Genomic DNA, 15,807 nt, shown 5'->3' with positions numbered 1-15,807 from the left:
TTGGCCTCCCTGCGTGGCAAGGTTGAAGGCGTGTCTTTAGCTGCTCATCCGGATGTGGCACGGTTTCTTAGAGGGGTGCTTTGGCTCCGTCCTCCCGTGCATGCACCTTGTCCATCTTGGAACCTGGGGCTAGTGCTGAAGGCCCTTCAGGGTGCTCCCTTTGAACCGCTTCGGCGTGCTTCAGAGAAAGATTTGACACTGAAGGTCGTTCTTTTAGTGGCCATTACTTCGGCGAGATGGGTGTCAGAGCTCCAGGCGCTGTCCTGTAGAGACCCTTTTCTGCAGTTTTCAGAGTCCGGGGTCACGGTTCGGACCATGCCTTCCTTCTTGCCTAAGGTGGTTTCAGCGTTTCACCTAAACCAACCTATTTTCTTGCCCTCCTTTGTCGAGAAGGAGTTTCCAGAATCTTTTGGGCAATTGCACCTGTTGGATGTGCGCAGGACTCTGCTGCAGTATCTGCGAGTTACTAACTCTTTCAGGACCTCTGATCATCTGTTTGTTTTGCTATCAGGTCCTCGCAGAGGGTCTCCAGCGTCTAAAGCCACTATTGCCCGCTGGCTTAAAGAATCTATCTTTTCAGCTTATTTGCTTGCCGGCCGGCCTCCGCCTGATGCCTTTAAAGCACATTTCACTAGAGGAATTTTCCTCTTCTTGGGCTGAAACTGGAGCACTCTCTCTTCAAGAGATTTGTAGTGCAGCAACATGGGCTTCTAAGCTCTCTTTTGCCCGACATTACAGGCTGGATGTGGCTGCCAGAAGGGACGCACATTTTGGAGCGCAAGTGCTGGCGCGTGGTGTGGCTTGTTCCCACCCTATCTAGGGATTGCTTTGATACATCCCATCTGTAATGGCTGCATCTGCTTGATGACAAGGAAGGGAAAATTAGGTTCTTACCGTGATAATTTTCTTTCCTTTAGTCATAGCAGATGCAGCCATGATCCCTCCCTGTCTGATTGCTATCTGCTGTAAATCTATTTCAGGTTCTGTTCATGTTTCCTGGAGATTCCGTCCTTGGGAGAAAGTCGGAAAACAGTCTTCGAGATTCTTGTTCAATTAAAGGAGGGTGACTTAATTCCCTCCAGTTTCGTGTTTTGGAGGATGAGTTTATTCCCTCCGGGAGGATGAGTTTATTCCCTCCAGTTATGTCTCAGTGGAGGATGAGTTTATGCCCTCCGGGAGGATGTTTCATTCCCTCCATTCTGAGTTAATGCCGTTTGTTGTAGGGCCATTGTTCGCTGTGAGGAAAGCTCATGTTATTCCCATTGCAGTTTGCCATACTGCTTTGGAAGCTTCAAATACTGAAGAGAGGCAGTGGAGCAAGCTGGTATGAGGCACTGAAAAAAGTGTGCTCTCTATCTCCCTCTGCTGGTTGATGGACACAACCCATCTGTAATGGCTGCATCTGCTATGACTAAAGGAAAGAAAATTATCACAGTAAGAACCTAATTTTCCCATGTATAAAAAAATTTATAAATGAGATGATAAAAGGGCACATACCTAATTTGAAACCTTCGTAAAGGGGCAACTATAAAAAAGTGAACAAGGACACAATCAAATAATACTCTGTTACCAAAAATGAGAAATGGGGTAGTATGTATTGAACTAAGAAAAATGAATTAAAAATAAATAAGGGAAAAGAAGAATTATGACAAAATGAAAATGAAAGATAAATAATGAAAATAAAAATAAATGAAGATAAAAAATGAAGATAAATGTAAACAATAAAAATGTTACATATGGTGCATAAAAGTCAAGAAAAAAACCAAATCAAACAGGAATCCCTATAATCATAAATCAAAAAGAATTAATAAAAAACAAAAAATAAAATTAGAGCGGATCAAGACTAATAATATGACATTAGTTTAGGTATCATAGGGTGGGTGTATTGACACTACATTGTGTATTGACATGACTAGTGCGATGTGTTTATAAAAAATACTATATACAAAACGTCTTGCAATCAAAACAAAGTCATGGCACAGCAATGTCACATATATAAACACTAAGTGCGACATAATGATAAAATATCTAAAATGTTACAAGTGCCGTGTTATAAAATGATGCACTTATTGTTATGTATGACAAACAATTATCAGTGCCCTTAAAGGCTGACAGAAGCGCAATGAAATATTAATACAGCATCGGAGGAGAATTAAACCACCAAGTTTGCCAGTAAACTTCCTGCTATACTACTTCGAGTGTCCGGGCGATTTGTTCATACACGGTATCTTCAATAAAATCTTTTTCTTGTGTTATTGATCTGCTGGCTTTCTTTCCCCTTCAATCTCATTTCATGCCCTCTCATTCTACCGCCTTCCCATCTCCAGAAAAGGTTCATTTGCGGATTAATACCTTTCAAATATTTGAACGTCTGTATCATATCACCCCTGTTTCTCTTTCCTCCAGGGTATACATGTTCAGGTCAGCAAGTCTCTTCTCATACATCTTGTAACACAAATCCCATACCATTTTTGTAGCTTATAATGCCTTATAGAACTGGTTCTTAGCATATGGTATTGGTGTGCCTAAATTCTGGTGCACAGTTATAGAATTGCTCCCATTGAGTATAATTATTCATTCAAATGGGACATTCCCAAATCAATCAATAAAATTCTCCTCAACAGGTACAGAGCAGAAGTAGAATTAGAGTAGCATTCCTTTCAAACTCTGGTGTCACATCAGTGAGAGCAACAGACACTCCCTCCACTACACTGAGAAGTAACGCAAAATCTTGCAAATAGATGCTTAATCTGCACTAACCCTACCCTATGACAAGTCAGCAACAGCATTGCAAATATTCTAGAACACAAGAATACCTCCACCTGGAATAAGAGAACAATGGTACACAGAATCTACAGTTGCAAAAGGAAAACACAAACTGTTGCATACTTTAAACCCCCCCCCCCCCCAAAAAAAAAAACCCCTACACGTTAGAAACAAATACCTAGACAAAAGAATGAAACTCAGGCGCTCAGACCAAAGGGGAAGTGGAGGGCAATAAGAAGCATAAAAAGACTGCTAGGGCTGGTGGCACAGCCAAGAGTTAAAACTGCATTAAAGGCATAGTGACTAGACCAGTCCTCTAGAACAGAGGAGGCTGTCTAGCTGCAAAGACTGCTAGTCCAGGGACTTGGAGTATTGCACGGTACTTCTGAAAGGAGCCAGGAGAGACCCTGGGTCGTTTTAAGGGAGAGGGGATACTAGGACAACAGCTCCCGCTAGCTAATGAGAGGAGAAGCCAGGATAGAGGATGTCTACCCTTACAGAGCCAGCTTAAGAAAAAGAGAGGCCTTCAGAGCCAGGCACCGGAAGTTTATTTACCCGGAGGGTAAGGGACTTGGAGGGGGAGGGTTGAACCCTGGGGAACTTCTACTCTCCTATGCAGATGATATTTTAATGTTACCTGTTTCTGGAGACATGCCAGACAATTTACAAAAGGTGAATAATTGTATGAAGAGGATTCAATATTGGGCCATAACTAACATGTTGAAGCTTAATTTCACTAAAATGAACATTTTGTGGTTCAAATATCATGGCGTTATTACTCCTAATTTTATTAGTCTTGACTACTGATGTTACTTTGCTAGTTGAAAATAAGTCCAGAATTGTTCTGGATTCTTCCTTGTCTTTTGAACAACCAATAAATCAATTATGGAGAAAAACATTTAAACTGAGGCAACTACAATTGGTTCGCCCTTATTTCGAGCAAAGGGCTTTTGCTTTATTGATATAATTACTAATACTGCCTCATCTTGATTACTGCAATGTCCTGTATTTGGGGCTAGCTTCGAAGCTTATGAGAGAGCTTCAACTGATTCAGAACACTTCGGCCAGATTAATATTTAAATTTAGCAAGTTTATGTTTTTTTTTTTTTTTTAACTGTTTTATTGATGTCACAGTTTACAACATGCTTAGACAATAAACATAAACTTAATATTGATCTCTGTCTTCTTTAACAGACCTTTGACTAAAGTGTCATCAAATTTTTCTGTGAAATTTTTCTCCCTCTCCCCACCCCCCCATCCCCTTGCTTATGGTTCAACAATGTGTGTTATTTTTTAACAAGTCTACATATTAACAAGCATTTACATCCTCAGTTATATACAATGCAGTTCCACATCATTTGCTCTCATTCCAATATATTCTGTTCAAATCACCTAAATTAATGCTATTCCCCTTTCTTGTTGATCTCCTTATGTCCAATCTTTGATCTTTATTCCCCCCCCCTTTCCCTTAATCACCCCTTCCTCTTCCTCCTCCCCCCTCCCTTCAGCCCTCCCAGCAACTCTTATATGCCAAAACCCGTATCTGTCATCTTATAGTATTGCCTATAAGGAGTTAACAATAAGACTACGTCCTTTCTGTGTCATCTTATCTAAGTAACATCCCCATATTTTTAAGAATCGGGTTTTCCTTTTACAATGTCCTTTGGCTTCTTTGGCCTCCCAAACCAGCAATTGATGCACTTTGTTGCGCCAATGCCAAAAGGTCGGCGGGTTGGCTACAGTCCAATGTTGCATGATACATTTTCTTGCTACTAGATATAGTTTTCGGCACAACAGTGTTTTGTCAGCATTTAATCTCCTTTGTGTTTCATTCATATCTAATACCAGTTGTAATGGATTCATGTCTCTTCTACTACTCACCACCCCTGAAAGATAAGTAGTTATTTGCCTCCAATAGCGTTGTATTGGCACACAGTCCCACAATGCATGGTATAATGTATTCTCAAAATTATTACATTTCAAACACATAGCCGTTTCAATTCCCCCCGATTTAAACAGTTGCACTTGGGTAAAGTATGCTCTGTGTAATACTCTGTACGCACACTCTCTATAATCAGCTCCTCCTATTATATATGGGATATTTTTAAGCTGTGTTGTCATATCCCATGTGTCCAATGCCCTTCCCACATCCTTTTCCCATTTCTGCCGGATCTGCGTCAAATCTTTCCCCGGGGCAAGACTCCACAGCTTTTGATGTATTTGTGATATGGAGGGGGCATGTTCAGTGATCTCATCAAAGAAAATCTTAATTTGATTTCCTAATTTTTTATTCAATAATTCTTTGTTTAGTGATTGTATATAGTGCTTCAGTTGGCAATGTGCATACCTATCTCCCCAGCTTTGTTCGTTCTGTCCTATCAACTGTGTCAGCGGTTTGATGCCGCCCATTGCATCTAAAACATCTGCTAGCTCAGTTACCCCCAATTGTTCCCATCTGTCAAAAGTTTTGTTTTCCATCCCTGGTATAAAGGCTGGGTTCCCTTTAATATTGATAAGTTCAGTGATTTTTGAGTCCCCTCCCAGCAATGTCCCTATAAACCTCCATGCTTCTCTTATTGGTTTAAGTAGTACATTATTTCTATGTTTTTGTGGTATTTCTGCATTCCTCAAGTGTAGTAGTGTAATAACGCGATATGGACTAAAGAGCTCTTCTTCTATCTCAAGGGGTGTATGTTCTTGAGTTTGGCAAATCCTATCCCTCACATGTCGTAAAAGGCAGGCCATATTATAAAATTTAATGTTGGGAATTCCCAGTCCTCCCTGTTTCCAACCTCCCAACATATATTGTTGCTGCATCTTAGCTCGTTTCTTGTCCCAACAAAACCTAAACATTAACCGATATAGTTGTTTTATATCTTTCTTTAGTAATGCTATAGGCAAAATCTGTAGTGCATAAAGCCACCTTGGTAGTATGACCATTTTTATAAGGCTGATCCTCCCCGACAGGGATAGCGTCAAGGTGCCCCAGTAGTTTAGTTGTTGAGAGGTCTGTTCTAATAATTTTGCTACATTTAATTGATATGTCTCTCTCGGTCTAATTGGTAGCAATATACCCAAGTACGTAAAGGAATTATGTGTTTGTTTCAAAGGGAATCCATCTAGCCATAAGCTTTGGATACTCACATTGATCGCCAGGGCCTCCGATTTGTCCATGTTCAGTCTGAAGCCTGAATAATCTCCATATTCGCGGAAGATCTCTAAAAGATCTTCAAGTGTCTTCTTTGGTTTTGTTATTATCATTAACAGATCATCTGCAAATGCAGCTAGCTTGAAATCCTGTTTCTTAAATTGTACCCCAGATATCGCTTTACAATCATATATATCCCTTATAAGCGGGTCCAATTGGAGCGCAAAAAGAAGGGGCGACATAGGACACCCCTGTCTTGTTCCTCTACCAATCTGTATTTCTCCTGATACATTGCCATTTATCAGTATTTGCGCTCTCGGTAAGTTATACAATGCTCTAAGCGCTTGCACAAAATTGCCATAAATTTAGCAAGTTTAATAGCATTTCCTCTTGTATAGATAATTTGCATTCATTTTCTTTTCAGGAAAGAATCTTATTTAAATTGTCCTGTTTGATCTATATTATTCATGGAATTGCATCAGAATTGTTGATAAATCTGGTTATTGTGCCATTAACTCGGTTCCTTTATACTTCCTTTTTGGAATTCTTTTCCTTTTGTCATTAGAACCGAGACAAATTATGTATTTCAAAGAAAACTGAAAACCTTTTTGTTTGGTAGATGGTGATTTAAAAAAAATATTTAAGTTTTTAACTTATCTTGATGTATTGCTGCTGTTCTTAATCTGTAAACCGCATTGGACCCTAATCAGGGGATATAGTGGTTAGTAAGAATCCTGTTATTGATATTGTATTGAGTATCATCAAGGGACACTGTCCAATCGGAGAGGAAGCAAGAGAGACACCGTTTTACCATTTCTGAAGTAAGGATCTAGGTGCAAATAAGGCTGGGTGAACACTGTATTGGGCCCTAGGCAAACATATGTTTGTGTGCCCCCTCTCCAGATTTACTTATTTTCTCTCCATGGACCCCCCCCCCCCCCCCCCCCCCCCAGACAACACAGTGCATTTCACTTCTCCAGAAATAGCAGGGAAAATTCCCTGGGCTGAAAACTTCCTTTCACTTAGTATGTGTATAGATACCTTTGCATCACTGAACTGTTTATTCCAGCCCAGATTCTCAAAGACAAGCTCTATTTCTGTGTCCCCACCAGACACATAAACATACACAAGTGCATTCGCTCTCTAACTTTTTTTTCTAGTGCTCATTTAGGAAGTGTCCCCACCAGGTCTTCCCACACCATCATGTAAAGTTCTTGCATTTACCGCCAGTTCTTTTTCTCAGCCTGCAGTAGTCCCTTCATACTCCCCCCCCCCCCCCCCATTCTTCATTCCTATAGTACTCCTTTTCAGCCATCCCCATGGCACTCACTTGTTCCACAGCTATTACAGCCAAGGTGGCCCTCCTGAAACTTGGATATGTTCTGCAAAGCAGCTTCATGGTGCTCATCATACTTTCACATTATTAATGGGACCAAACTTCAAAACAGGTCAGTGCCTTTGGTCGAGTGGTGCTGAATATTCTGTTGCAGGAGCTGACCTCTTGCACTTGATTGCGTGGGCTTCTCAAAAGACCAAGACAAATACAGAGTATCCCTAAGCTTGGAAGCCCCCCCCCCTCCCCACTTGGGTATCTGACTTAATCCTGCTTGTTGATGGAAAAGTAATGTTGCTTATCTGTAACAGCAGTTTTCCATAGACAGTAGGAGTGATAAGGCACACAATCCTTGCTCCATCCCCAAGGGTTGCCTGAGTCTTTGAGCTTTGGAACTAACTGACGATCTGAGACCGCTGTGCATGCTCAGAGTTTTCCACAAAGTTCTGAGCTCTGGGAGAGCATTTCCATCCCAGCACTGTCAGATATCACCCAGTTGTGTATACTTGATCAATCTTGCTGTCTACAGAAAATGCCTATTACAGGTAAGAAAATAGCTTTTCTGATTGAGCCTTTATGTAAAATGCATGTGGAAATGTTTTATTCATGTACTTTCTAAAATGTTTTACAGGTCGGTCTTCGCTGTTTCCTTTTGAGGATGGTTTTCCTAGATGATAGTCATGGTGATCAATCATTATCATCGGGTCTGAGCTCTCCAACTCGCTGTCAGAATGGTGAAAGAGTGGAACGTTATTCTAGAAAAGTTTTTGTTGGAGGCTTGCCTCCTGACATTGATGAAGGTATGGTGCCTTATAAATTAAAGCCATTCATGAAAATAAAGTGATTTCCCATCATGACCCTGCTACCAGTACAGTTATGCTAATTTGCTATGTACATAGATGCATGGCCCTTGAATCCAGAGTTCATATAATTTTTGGTGAAAGTCATTGAACGCTGCAAAACTACATATCTGTTGCATGCAAAAATGACCTAATATTTATAAATTGACAGGAAAATAATTACTGCAGATGAAAGACTTGTAAAAAAAACAATCCCTTATTCAGAATGATCAATGAAAAACATTTGGAATAACACACAGTACTGGAAATGCCTACCTGTAGCAAATATAATCGGTGCAAATAGAGCTCTTGGCCTGGTCCCTTGTAATTAGCACTAGCAGTGGTTTTTTGTTGATTTAGGGGCTTTTCTACTAAAGGGTGTTGAACCCTAGCGCATGGTTAAAACAGGCTACTGTTGTAGTATTTTACCTGTTAGTGTGTCCTAACCTATGCTTTAGCAATAAAAAAAAAACCCAAAAATTTTACAGGGGACACATTAGGATTACTCTATGCTAACTAGTTAATGCTGGGTTAACACAGGAGCACAGCATCTCCTACACAGGAGGTAGTAATTGCTCCTGTGTTAACTTTTTGCAGGTACCACATGCTGACAGCAACTAATGCACGATCTGTTAAAAAATATATATATTTTTAAAGGCCACGTAAAATCTGAGCATAGTGCACAGAAAAGTCCCGCATTAGGAGGTGCTTTGCTCAGGATTTACTGCCCTTCTTAGTAAAAGGTCCCTTTAATAGTGTTTGGTCTCATGCTAGTGGTAATTTTGCCATTCATAGGAGGTACTGCTGTTTTACATTGTACTGGGGTCATTTCAAAGAATCAAAAATAGAGACTATGCTTTAATAGACTCATCAAGAAAAACTGTAATAACTGATGAATAATTCTATTGATTTCACCTGGCTAATGTCAGAGTACTTTATTAATATTTTTTTTAAATTTGATGTTATCTGAATCTATTCTGCTGTTGATAGTATTCTGTTTGTAGACTCAATCAAATCATGCAGATCTGACTCTGCATCACTTTCAATTCACTTGTAAACTACTTTCTGATTAAAGAAATCCCCTTCTCAGGCTCTCTGAAGTACATCTTGAATCTTGGTCCTAGTGGTTGATTTTTGGGGGATTTGTGTGTGTACGGGTGCTTATCTATAGATTACACTTCCTCTGAGTGTGTATGCACAAGCTGGCATGTTTGAAAATTCAGGTGTTTTTTTTTTTTTACAGTATCCGGTCCACATTCCTCACCCCACTTCACCTCATCTATTCGAGACCTTCTTCCCGCTCCCCCGGTGAAAATTTATTCCGTTATTATACTTCCTCTGTACACATCCGTATGCACAAGCCGGCATGTTTGAAAATATTTTTTTGAGAATCTTCCCTACGATCCCCACCCCACCTACTCCAGGCCTCCTCCCCGCTCCTCCCATCCCCTGAGCCGCACTGTCCCAGCATGTACCTAAACGCAGGCAGCCACCCTGGTTGTCTGATCTATTCTTTGGGGCCCGGGCAGGAAATATCCAGAGTCTTTGCTGCCAGCGCTGACCCTCCGGTCATGCCGCATCGTCTTTACAATAGCTGCCGAGAAATACAAGGGCGGCCTCGCGAGACTTCCGTTGGAAGTCTCAGCAGCCATTTTTAAAGAGTGATGCGGCAGTGAAGGGTTGGTGGTGGCAGCGGGCAGGAAATACTGGGGATCTTTCCTGCCTGGGCCCCGAAGAATCCATTAGATCACCAGGGTGGCTGCCTTAAAGGCTTTTAGGTATGTGCTGGGACCCGCGGCTCGGGGGGGGGGGGGGGGGGGGAGGAGAGGCGCTGCGAACCAGCTTGCCCTGCCTCAACAACCGGCTCGCAAGATGTCAGAAAAATTGACCAGCTCTTGCGAGCCGGCTCCAGCACACCACTGTCTGTAGAGGTCTAAACATCCTGGGCGAGAAACCAAAAATATGTAGGCACATTTGGATCAGATAATTACCCTAATTATTGGCTATAGGCTATCTCTTTATCTAGAGGATGTCTGTTGTCTTATAAGAGTATTCACGCCTCCCCCCATACATTATCCATGTTCTGCTGTTGAAAAATATAATTAAAATGCATTAGTGTTTTACTGTTTTATATTACACTTTGAATGTGAAAGAACGATTATAGAAATAATGAAAAGGTAGTTAAAATAGGAAAACAGTCTTGTCTGCATAAGTTTTCTTACAATTTTCATAGCAAATCCAAATTAGCTCTATTTCTAAGAAGCTGCTAAATAAGGTCCACAATATAAATATAGCTCACCTGACTTCCGGTGATGCGGTGAGCGGGTCGGCAGCAGCTTAACTCGGCTCTGAGGTCCCTCGCTGTTGAGCGCCAACATTTACGAGAAATTAAACTAAAACAATCGCCTGCCACGATAGCGTACAGTGCACACACTGTATGGACAAGTTCCTCCACAAATCGCCGATGGAAATGGCACAGAAATCATCGAGAAAAGAAAAAACTAAAGCGGGGGGAAGCGAGTCCAAGATGGCGGACGCGGTCGCGGCGCCAACTCCAATATTCACAGACGCACAATTGGAGCAAATAACAGCGGCAGTAATAAAAGCCATGGATCCGCGCTGGAACACGCTATCTGAACAATTTGAGTCCTTCCAGGCAAGATTGGACGGTTTGGGGAAAAGAACTGGAGATTTAGAAACAAGAGTTTCAACTATTGAGGACGAAACTCAATCACAGACCCCAGATTTAGCTTTGTTAAAAAACAATTGGCAGAGCAAGCCCAGAAACTGGAAGACCTGGAAAACAGATCCAGGAGAAACAATATAAGAATCGTGGGAATTCCGGAGAAGGTTCCAGAGAAGAACTTGGAAACGTGGCTGGAGGCATGGCTGGCAAAGGAGCTAGCAGTAACAGATTCTGGAAATCCACTAGTGGTGGAACGAGTGTACCGCGTGGGCCGTAAAGATGACTCTAAAAACCGCCCCAGGGTGATTGTGGCGAAGATACTCAATTTTAAACACAAAGTGGAAATAATGAATGGATTTCGCCTCAGGAGAAAAGAACTCGAGTATGAAGGGCACAAGATATTGATTTTCCAAGACTACTCTCAGTCTGTTCAGGAACAGCGGAGAAGATTTCATCTGTTATATGCTCCTGGTTAATTACCAAACATCTGAAATTTGCCTTGATGTATCCAGCCCGCCTTAAGATTTTGTTTCAGGACAAGTGGCATCATTTTCAAACTGTGGCTGCAGCTAAATCTTTCCTCGCAGAGAATGGACATACAGTGGAAGGTTGAGTAGATGCATGTTAGATATTGTGCACTGTTATGTGAAATTTTGTGATTACATTACAGAGTGGTGGTTGTTACTTAGGATGTTACAGGGAGCGCTGGGAGCGAGGGCCTCTTGCCTCTAACGGGAGAACACATTCTGTGCTTGTTCACAGAATGACTGGGGTGCAAAATTGGGTATTGGGGAGAAGGGATGGGGGGGGAGGAAGGGAGGGGGTTTGGGAGTTGGGTAAGGGGGGTAGGGTTAAGTACGGGGAAAGGAACAAGGAGGTTAATGAGGAATGTCACGTGCTCCACAGAATGGGGACGAGGCCATTGCTACATAGGATGTGGAGAAGAACTGTTAGTATTAGAATGATTATCTATACAACTCACTGGGGGGAGGCTGGGTCCCCTGGGGAGAAGATTAAAGATGGGAATGGCTACTGGGGTACAACATTAATAACACATGGCACACATTAAGAAAACACGTTTCATTTCATGGAATGTGGGAGGAATTACGTCGCCAGTAAAACGGGCAAAAATACTAGCGGCATTGCGGCGACATGGGGCAGATATCGCTTGTTTACAAGAAACTCGCCTCTCCGAGGTAGAACACATGAAGTTAAAGAGGTCTTGGGTGGGAGAAGTATTCTCAGCCTCGGCAGATGGGAGGAGGCGAGGGGTAGCGATCCTCCTTAAAAGGAGTGTGGCTGCTAAGGCAGAACTAATATCAACGGATGAACAAGGAAGATATGTCTTAATAAAATTGTGGCTACAGGGGAAGGAAATGGCGTTGCTGGGTGTCTATGGCCCCAACATATATGAACCCACTTTTACCAAGCATTAATACGTCAGTGCGCTAAGCTGCAGTGCCCGCTGATAGCACTGGGTGATTTCAATCTAGTGGTGGACCCAATGCAAGACTGTTCAACTCCTAAAGGGGCTACACAGGGAGGAAGTAAGGCAAAGGCGCTGAAGGTGTTTATGAGCACCTTGGGGGTGTTGGATACATGGAGAGTAATGCACCCGGGCGAGAGAGAATTCACTCACTTGTCACGAGCACATGGGACCCTCTCCCGAATAGATTACATTATGGTAAGCAGAGAGCTATTCCCAACAGTCTTACAAGCAGAAATAGGTCCTGAGGAGATATCAGACCACAGCATGGTGTGGGTGGACATGGAGGGCGCCTAGTTATTTTCAGTCTAACCGGGATGGAGATTCCCAGGGTACCTTTATTGGGAACAAAGACTTTGCGCAATTCATTGTAACAAAATGGGAAGATTATGCCAAATTCAATAGCCAACATCTAGATAATCCCAGTTTATATTGGATGGCAGCGAAAGCGGTCCTCAGAGGTGATGTAATAGCGTACGTGACGGCACGGAATAAAAAGATAGCTAGGGCTATAGTACAACTGGAAAAACAGGCACAGAGGGCAAAACGACAATATGCGGCTAGCCCAAATAAAAAGACATGGGAACATTATAAGACAATACAAGTAGCCCTTAACTCACATTTACATGAGAGAACCACAAGAGCGATGTTTTATCAAAAATACAGATTGCATAGGCATGGAAACAGAGCAGGCCCCTTGGTAACGAATTGGAAACCCCACCGGGTGGTCACAGCTGTGAGAGATAGCCAGGGGGTGCTACGGACCAAAAATGAGGACATCAGACAGATATTCGTGCAATATTACTCCAAGCTATACCAAAAACAACAGACGACTGGAGAACAGTCTTTGGATAACTATTTGGGGAGGCTGGGTGTTCCGCGCTTGCAAGACCAGGAAATTAGACAGCTGAATGAACCTATTCAGGGCCAGGAGCTCCAGAGGGTGGTTAGAGGACTGGCGCTCTCCTCGGCGCCAGGCCCTGATGGATTCTCAGGGGAGTTCTACAAGCTATTGCCCGAGGCCTCCCTGGGCGTCCTCGGGGCATATTATGATACTGTAGTGGAGTCTCAGAGGTTTCCGCAGTATGCAAACACAGCGCTTATAACTCTGCTACCGAAACCGGGCAAGCCCGAAGACCAGGCTGAGGGCTATCGGCCAATATCACTACTTAATGTGGATAACAAAATTTTGGCAAAGATTTTGGCCGATAGACTGGCAAAAATTCTGCCGAGGCTGATCGGGGAAGATCAGACAGGGTTTGTGCGCAGTAGACAGGCAGGTGGGAATGTCCGTAAGTTACTCCTGGGAATGGCCCGTAGCAAACATGAGGAAGTACCAGCACTACTTTTGAGCCTCGATGCGGAAAAAGCATTCGACAAAGTGGACTGGGAATTCATGTTTGATACAATGCGCTATATGGGCTTTCATGGCTGGTTTTATGAGGCTACCATTGCATTATACACAGAGCCCTCAGCCGCGATCCTCCTTAATGGAGTGAAAAGTGAGAATTTTCAGATATACAGGGGGACACGTCAGGGGTGCCCCTTATCGCCCTTATTATTTATCATAGCGCTGGAACCCCTGCTCAGAGCAATAAAATTGGAAAGGGCAATACAAGGGGCTAAGATAGGAGCCAATGAGATTAAGGTGTTGGCATTTGCTGATGACCTGCTAATTTTGACTACTAACCCTAATGAAGCACTTTCGATATTATTAAATATAATTGAGAGGTATAGCCAACTCTCGGGGTTCACTCTTAACCTTGCAAAGTCAACAGCCATGATGGTGCATGGGGAAGGGACTCGCAGCTCTAGACAACTTAAGGTGAACTGGGTGGATAGCGAAATTCGGTATCTGGGGGTCCGTATACCAAAAGATTTAACGCAATTGTACCACCTAAATGTTTCCAAATTGATGAGGGACATGTGTACAAGATTGCAATTGTGGCATGACTACCCACTTTCTCTGTTGGGTCGTATTGCTATAATTAATATGATGATAGTGCCTAGGTGGCTATATGTTTTTCAGATACTTCCGCTATTCTTAACAACTACAGTGGAAAAGAAATGGACTAGAGTCATCCAGCGTTTCCTCTGGCGGGGGAAACGGGCACGAATACCGTTGTGGATACTCCACACCCCAGTGGAATATGGGGGCCTGGGGCTTTTGAACATTAGACATTTAACAATAGCTAGTGGCATGCGCCACATAAATGACTGGCTCAGAGGAACGAGCTACTTTTCGGCCACAGCAATAGAAACTGCAGCGCTACAACAAGTACACCCTGGATACATGCTGCATGTTTCAAAAGCGATAATAAATAAGGAGTTTGTGGACACAGGAATCTTCACATCAGCACGAGCGGTCTGGAGATGGGTTTGCAGATTACACCGCTTTTCAGCAAAAACGATACCGTACATGCCCATATGTGGGAATTTGGACTTTCCACAAGGGCAGCTACATAGCGCTTACCGGAGGTGGAAACAACAGGGTCTGATTTTTCTAGCACAAGTATTGACAGCGGAAGGAAAGATTCAACCCTTTGGGGAGTTACAAAAAAGTTATCAGTTACCACCACTGGACATTTTTTACTATTATCAATTGAAACATTACATCACCGGATTACCCTGGGACGATTTGACTGAGGATGTCCGGGAGGAGTTGGCGGAGGCATACACCATCAGATCCCAGCAGAAGGTACCATTGAAGTTCCATCATAGACACCTTAAAGATGCAAATACAGAACTTGACACCGGAAAGCTGGCAGAGGCATGGAGTGCGGAGCTGGGTGTAACTATAAAAGCTGCAACATTAAAGGAACACATTTTGGGATTGAGGCAAATAACCCAATCCTCAAAACATTGGGAGATGCAGTACAAGGTAGCGCTCAGAGCACATATACCGCCAAGGCGGGCCTTTCATATGGGGTTATCCCCAGATGGGGCATGCCCAAAATGCGGGGCTGCAGGAGCCACTCTTGGACACATGTTTTGGGTCTGCCCGCAAATACGTACCTTCTGGGACAGACTTTTGAAATGGATCTCACATGTTTGGCGTGCTGGCTGGCAACCCAATCCGGAGATGCTGTTTGGAAAACTGCAAATACTTGAACCAATCCCACAGGGCATGCGAGAATTCTCACTTCGAGCCATAATTGTGGCCAAGTCAAACATTTTAAAATCATGGTTGTCCATAAGAGCCCCCTTGCTTCAGTCTTGGAGACGAGAGATGATACAGCTTATGAGATTCGAAAGGTTGGAAGCAAAACAACAACCCCCCGCCAGAGAGAAACAATTCTATCGCAGATGGGGTCCCTTTTTGGACACATTGACTCCTAGAGCACGAGGCCATTTATTGAATATGTGAAAAGTAAAGCACGGACTTGATTAACAGGTTAAGAGACTGAGTTACCGCCAAAAGGGGGGGGGGAAGGGAGAGGGTGGGTAGTAGATTAACCAGGGAAGGGGAGAGGTGGGAGGGGGGAAGGGGATGGGAGGTAAGGAAGGTTAAGGGTTGGAAGATTAGTTGTTAGATGCAGAGACTTACAA

General features: G+C 43.0%; 1 protein-coding gene across 1 annotated transcript in view; it reads left to right on the top strand.

Moving 5' to 3' along the window:
* Positions 1-15,807, top strand: part of CPEB3 (cytoplasmic polyadenylation element binding protein 3) — a 270,166-nt gene that overhangs the window by 157,901 nt on the left and 96,458 nt on the right. The window contains 2 exon segments of the mRNA XM_030203002.1: positions 7,879-7,910; positions 7,912-8,047. Coding sequence (XP_030058862.1) covers positions 7,879-7,910; positions 7,912-8,047 — 168 coding nt within the window.

The sequence above is a fragment of the Microcaecilia unicolor genome, chromosome 5, assembly GCF_901765095.1.
Source record: "Microcaecilia unicolor chromosome 5, aMicUni1.1, whole genome shotgun sequence".
Lineage (NCBI taxonomy): Eukaryota > Metazoa > Chordata > Amphibia > Gymnophiona > Siphonopidae > Microcaecilia > Microcaecilia unicolor.
This window is presented reverse-complemented; position numbering and strand designations above follow the sequence as displayed.